This window comes from Loa loa (assembly GCF_000183805.2).
Source record: "Loa loa unplaced genomic scaffold supercont3.398, whole genome shotgun sequence".
In the NCBI taxonomy this organism is placed as follows: Eukaryota; Metazoa; Nematoda; class Chromadorea; order Rhabditida; family Onchocercidae; genus Loa; species Loa loa.
In genome coordinates this window covers 49,152-55,461 of record NW_018108578.1, presented here as the reverse complement: position 1 = coordinate 55,461, position 6,310 = coordinate 49,152, and the positions used below count along the sequence as shown (strand labels likewise).

At 30.5% G+C, this 6,310-nt stretch overlaps 1 protein-coding gene across 1 annotated transcript in view; it reads right to left on the bottom strand.

Annotated features, from left to right (window-relative positions):
- Nucleotides 1-2,962: 2,962 nt before the first annotated feature.
- Nucleotides 2,963-6,310, bottom strand: part of LOAG_18612 (run domain Beclin-1 interacting and cystein-rich containing protein) — a gene marked incomplete at its 5' end in the record, with an annotated part of 4,617 nt that continues 1,269 nt past the window's right edge. Inside the window, 10 exons of the mRNA XM_020451275.1 lie at nucleotides 2,963-3,083; nucleotides 3,361-3,545; nucleotides 3,623-3,776; nucleotides 4,030-4,236; nucleotides 4,373-4,552; nucleotides 4,911-5,050; nucleotides 5,131-5,287; nucleotides 5,355-5,385; nucleotides 5,434-5,578; nucleotides 5,913-6,020. Coding sequence (XP_020304958.1) covers nucleotides 3,002-3,083; nucleotides 3,361-3,545; nucleotides 3,623-3,776; nucleotides 4,030-4,236; nucleotides 4,373-4,552; nucleotides 4,911-5,050; nucleotides 5,131-5,287; nucleotides 5,355-5,385; nucleotides 5,434-5,578; nucleotides 5,913-6,020 — 1,389 coding nt within the window. The 3' untranslated portion in view covers nucleotides 2,963-3,001. The remainder of the gene's footprint in view (nucleotides 3,084-3,360; nucleotides 3,546-3,622; nucleotides 3,777-4,029; nucleotides 4,237-4,372; nucleotides 4,553-4,910; nucleotides 5,051-5,130; nucleotides 5,288-5,354; nucleotides 5,386-5,433; nucleotides 5,579-5,912; nucleotides 6,021-6,310) is intronic.

The following is a 6,310-nucleotide window of genomic DNA, read 5'->3' as shown; positions in this document are numbered from 1 at the left end:
AGAAAAAGAGAAAAGAAAACAAAAGACAAACCTCTATGATAGTAAAGAAAAGATACAAAAATTTCTTCGTTTTTTTTTTTTTAATTTTTAAATCAACCAAAAATAGTAATTGGAAAAATAAAAAAAATGTTTAAAAAATATTAAAAACATATCATGAATATAAATGGAATGGATGACAAATGATAAACATTTATCATTAATTTTTGGCCGATAAAAATAGCACTGTTAAGACCAAAAACTAAAAAAAAATGATGATATTACTGATAAATTATTGATGTAATTTTATTTTTTTCTTTTTTTAATCAACCTAATCATTTCAACGTTCACTTTAATGCTTATCATCAATAGCAATATTGCTCATATCTCATCTGATAAAGAATGAATTTGAATTTATTGTTTAGATATGAAACACAAGTAAAAGCACAATTTAGATATTGTATAATTCATAAAATACGTAAAACTTTTTGCTTTTATTTTTTCAGAAAAGTTTTATTTACTTGATTTTTTCAACGATTGATAATGTCATTCAAGCGTTTAATTGCCAAAATAATTAAGATTGATGAAATAGTTATCAGTGTTAAATGATCATAAAAAAAAGGAAAAAAAAACGAAAAACAAAAAAACAAAGCCAAAAATTATTCAAAAATGGAAAGTGCTACATTATTTGGCTATTATTAATTACTATTAATTTTTGCAATATACTTTAATTATGTGAAATAAAAATTTTTCACAAAATAACAATTTGAGAAGCATAAAAGTAAGAGAAATTTATCAAATTGATGAAGTCATTAAATTACTTTCCTTTTTTCTTCCATTTCCTTTTGAGAGTGAAAGTTATGTAATGTTGAAGAATATGAATTCGTAATCACATTTATGCATTTCATGAATAGTCTTTTTTTTTTTTAAAAAAGAAATTAATAGAATGAAAATGAAATAAATAAATCATTTGCAATTATTCGTTTAGTATTGCAATTGGATTTATAAAAGCTTCACATTATCAACATGTAAATTAAACTTATTAACGTATAAAGTTGCAGCTATTATTTCAGTTAACTCAAGTTTATCCTATAAAAACAGAAATTGAAGAAGAAGTAAGCTAAATAATACAGTAATGTTAGGCAAACCAGTAATGCTAGGTAACAGAATAATGCTAGCTAATAGTAATGCTAGGTAACACAGTAATGCCAGGCAATAAAATAATGCCAAGTAACACAGTAATGCTAGTTAACATAGTAGTGCTAGGTAACGAATGCTAGGTAATATAGCAGTAGCAAACAACAAAATAATACCAGATAGCAAAGTAATAACAGGTAAATAAAGTAATATTTCACACCACACTTAATTCTTCTATTTTTAAATTCTTTTATTTTTATTTTTCCAAATTTTTATTAATACTAACATTTACTTACTTTTTTCTTTATCAATAATATAACATGTTTGTATTATATCCTTGATGATAATTATTAGAATATAATCAAAAGTAAAAAGAAAATTTGGACATAAATATGGAAATTAAACTTTAACGGAGATGACGCATCTGAAAACATAACTAACTCCTGATAAATTGATTGGAATAACTTTTATTGGATGATAGTGATAACGACTTACTCCCTTTTCCTTATCTATTTAATTATATCATAAAGTTCTGTACAAAACTTACGTTATTATTTTATGAGCGCAAATTGACTTTGTAATTTTTAACCACTCTACCATTCTTTTCATGTAATGATTCCATAAAGAAGGTTTTAGATTTGCATTCATAGAATCTAGCTCTGAAATCTTAGGATTGAATTCATTTTTAGGAATCTAGTTTTATGTTAAATCAAGGATAATAAAATATTTTCAAGTTCCTCAGTTATCATTAACCGAAACAAAACTTTTGTAAATAAGCAATTGTTGGTTTACAGACTAGGGTTTTTTGTTCTTCAAATTCATTAGGATCTGAACACTTACTCCTTATTATTTATCCACAAAAGAATGCAGTGATAATGGCTGGCATACAGGAACTGGAAATCCTCTTTCACTTTCATATCCTCCTTACTCATGCATTCGTTTTTCAATCGAAGAAAAACAAGATTGCAGCTGATTAAATTGTTAACAGTTTATGAATAATGTACAAATCTACAAAAATCTGTTTGTAACGTTCAATATTTTAATTATTTTAACCCATTTTAATTATTGCAGAAGCATACTAATGAAAACCATGATAACTATTTGACATGAGAAGTGATGAATAAAATAAAACCGGGAATACCGAAATCCCCGATGATGAATCAAATTAAGCTGATGAATTGAAATGTGTTAATAAAGCTGTATTATACAATTGAACTGTTTACTTACATACTAATAATATCCCAAAATTGAATATAGAATTCGCACATTTCTGAGCATAAACCATTTGTAAAAAAAAGTCTTATTAAAAGGCAAGAAATCATAAATCCCATACATATATAATATATACTCCGCAATGCTGCCAATCATACTATTTAGATAAAGGATCGACCATGCGGAAAGAATTCGTAAATCACAATAGAAGAAAAACATTCCAAAACTCATAAGTAAAAAATCAACACAAATAGCATCAAAACATATTTGCTGTTTATATTTACCATGAGCCTATTTATGTAACACCATGAAAGATAATGAAAATCTTCTGACGCGACATAAACTAAAATATATCACAGTACCATAAAGTTCGAGCGAATTCTTGTGTATAATAGTTTTTTTTTTTCCAAATATAAAATGTCATTTTCATTAAATACCCGCAGTAAAACCTAAAGACATGAAAGAGAACCAAATTAGATGAGATTGTATCCTCCTTTCTGCAAAGGAAGTAAAAATGAACAGTTCCTTCAAAATCAGTCAAGAATGTAATTTGTGAAAATTTAATAACACTTCCAAAACATTTAAAAAGGAATCAGGAAGGTAACACTAATCTAAAGATGGAAACAAATTTATATATCTCAGTATAAGTAATTTTCGTTAGATCATAGCATTTGCACTAATCATCCAACGATGGCGTCGTTGAATCTTGCTGTTCAGTTGGTACTAAAGACCATTCCGAATAACACCGATGTCTTTCACTTAAAATTAGGCGCAAACATATCATTGAATGCACAGTATTATATTTTATAAGAAAAATTACGCAAAAATTTTAAGAACTTCCAACGATTCGAAGTTTGTAAAGTTTTTAAGCAGTGCACTGATCGCGACGTACATTACAAACAGCTATAACGCAAGTTCAAGCAAATATTTAGAAAACATTTAGCTATTGATAATTTGCGCAATAAAAAGGAACAGCCCGATTAGTTACCACATTTTTTTAATATTAACCTGGCTGTAATAGGAAAATAAACTTACAGGTTTTGCTCAATTCGCAAACACTTAGGACATGGTTTTTCGTCTTTCTGTCTTCTAGCAGCACACTTCTTATGACTTAATGAACCGCATTCCTCGCATCGATTCACATATTCAACTTGAAATGGAAATAACAAATCATCCTTTCGATCACATAGTTCACAAACGAATGCTTGAGCACGGCAATGCTAAAATTGTGAGAATTTTTCAATACAAATTAAATGACACCAACAAAAATGAATGATGTAAAAACGATGTAGTTAACCTGGCATCCTTCAATGTGATATTGTCCGTATTGCACAAGAGGAGCGATGATTCGAAAAAGTTCTCCTTTTCGTACATTTTCTAGATCTTCTACCGAGTAAACATCTGCATCTGACAACATATAGTTTGGTACTGTCGAAAATGTACCATATAAACTGAAAAAAAAAAACTAACTTTTTCTGGTATGCACAGCAGTAATGGTTCTGATACAATAACATCCCTAGTATTTCCAAGACAGTCTGCGGCATGCACTCACAAGAAAAAAAAAAAACCAACTGTTGTTTAGAAGATAACATATCAACATTTGTATTAAAACTGATTCGCAAACTGCTTTGTTGAAACCTTTAAATTTTGCGAGCAACTTTAAAATTATTAGAGCACTGTAAATGGAGGAATATTAACACTTACTTCCCATATTTTGTAATCGTTTCTTTAGCAATATTACAAAGCCGTATGTAAGACCAAATATGTACAAGTTTTATTCGTACTTCCCTAATTTTTTTTAACCGACGGACTCTGTTGTAAAAACGAGAATCAATCGCTGATGCGTTGATCACCGGTTGTCGACGGTTATCTAATAAGAAACGATGTGCTACATCGGAAACAGGATATTCTCTGCAAAAGGCAATCTACTGTTAACACAAATAGCTTGACTTATGCTAAGAACCACTCTGATTATAGCTTACATAGTTCAATGTTTAATCCTATTTATTCCCCTGACAATTTTTAAATAACTAGTAAACAAACATACTTAAAATTCCATTGATATACAATGCGTGCTGGTATACGACTTCTTGCACCTTGATGGCACCGCTGACAAAATACTCGGCCATAGTAATCGCAATAACGCATTCGACGACAATACACTTTAGCAACTTTAATACCACATCCACCACAACGATATTGTTGCTGTTCAAGAAGCTTTCTCACACTGAAAGCTGGCAAAAATGAATTACAATTACAAATCAACAACAGCAACAAGAAACATCCACTTCGACTTCGAGAAAATAATGAGCATTCCTTCGAATCTAAAAAATTTGAAGTAGTCATCACTGAAAAGATGTAGCCATTCACCCAAAACTGCTTCGGAAAAATTTATCAAAATTCATAAAACTATACAACAAACTTGACCAGCACATATTATCAATGATCTTACAGATATAACTAAATTCGTTAAATTTTGCTCTTTCGAATCTAGTAAAGTAAATTCAATTGCAGATAAATTCATCACAACATCTAATGTGATTCCCGCTTATAAGATTGTAGCTAATCAATTTTTAACATGAAACCTTTGAAATTCTGGATGAAGCCGAAAAATCCACTGCTTTCTCGGAGGCGCCCAATTCTCTGAACCACGAAAGAAAATTGGCCGACCATCGCTACCGACTTCATCGAAAAACACCGCTATACTATCTGGCATTGGAAGGAGCTAAAGAAAAAAAAAGAAAGAAGTGGAACTACTTTAGAATTATGCGAAGTATATATGAAAAACACGGAAAAAGAGAGTACTTTTTGAGGTGCTTGTGCATAAGAAACAAGCCACTGTATGTCAGCAGCTGAGCGCGGTTTGTAAGCCATCGAAAATTGCTTGAATAGTGAGGATGCAACTGCTTCAGCCGAATTTTCACAAATATTGTCATCGTCAGCTTCATTATTTCTGCTGGACCTACACGAAATTCCGTAAAATAATTGTTTAAAATTCATTTTTTCTAAAAAGATTTTCATCAAGCTACGAAACTGTCTTGGAAGAAACATTCCATTGTTCTGCAACAAGAAATCCGTAGAATGAATACTGTTACGTCTTCCACCTACCTTTTTTTATCCTCGCTAAATCGTAAATCTTCAGCAGAAGCACAGAACACGGACGAACCAGCAATGTTTTTTCTTCTATTTGTTCAGAAGAACCGTCATAAACCGACTCTGAAGAAGATACCGCCAATGTAGGACAGGAACTCGTCTAAAAATTTCAACACTTGTCGCAATATTATCATTCAATCTAACTTTACGTTCAAGGACAGTGATAGTGAACTGAACAGATAAGCCTTACTATGAAGATTAAATACAATCTAGTAAGCCATCATGTAACAACTGTCAATTATATCAAATTATACGTCTCAAGAAATACTGCCTCCAACTGCAGTATATCGAGCAGATAATGCTTAGTATATGTATATATAATTTTAAAACATTGTAAGTTAAAAATGAAATAATTAAAGTCAGTACTTTAGCATAAAAGTAAGCGAAGAGATTAATCGAAAATCCTCGTTAATCTAACATCACCAAACCCTAACATTTTTGGCTCGCGCAATAAAATTCTGTTGGGATTCAACAATTGCACGCCACTGCATCTGTTCCATGGCAGCAATAAGCATCTCACTCAAATATAAATGCATGTTTTCCTAAAAAAAAAAGAACTACAGTTATTCATTTGTCAAAATTATAACTTGCAAACTGTAGTACAAGAGAATTACGAAGCGAAAAGTTCCCAAGGTTCCCTTCTTGGAATCAATTACGCTGTTATTCGTTAGACAGAAATCTATTGTCCACACGTAGCTTACACTGGAAAGAATGCAACGCAGTTTTATGAAAGATCCTAGTCTACAAACAGTCTATAAACATGGAACCGGAATGTTCGGAGCACTCTTCACTAATCGAAATAATACAATTTTTTTTTTTTTTAATTTTTTTT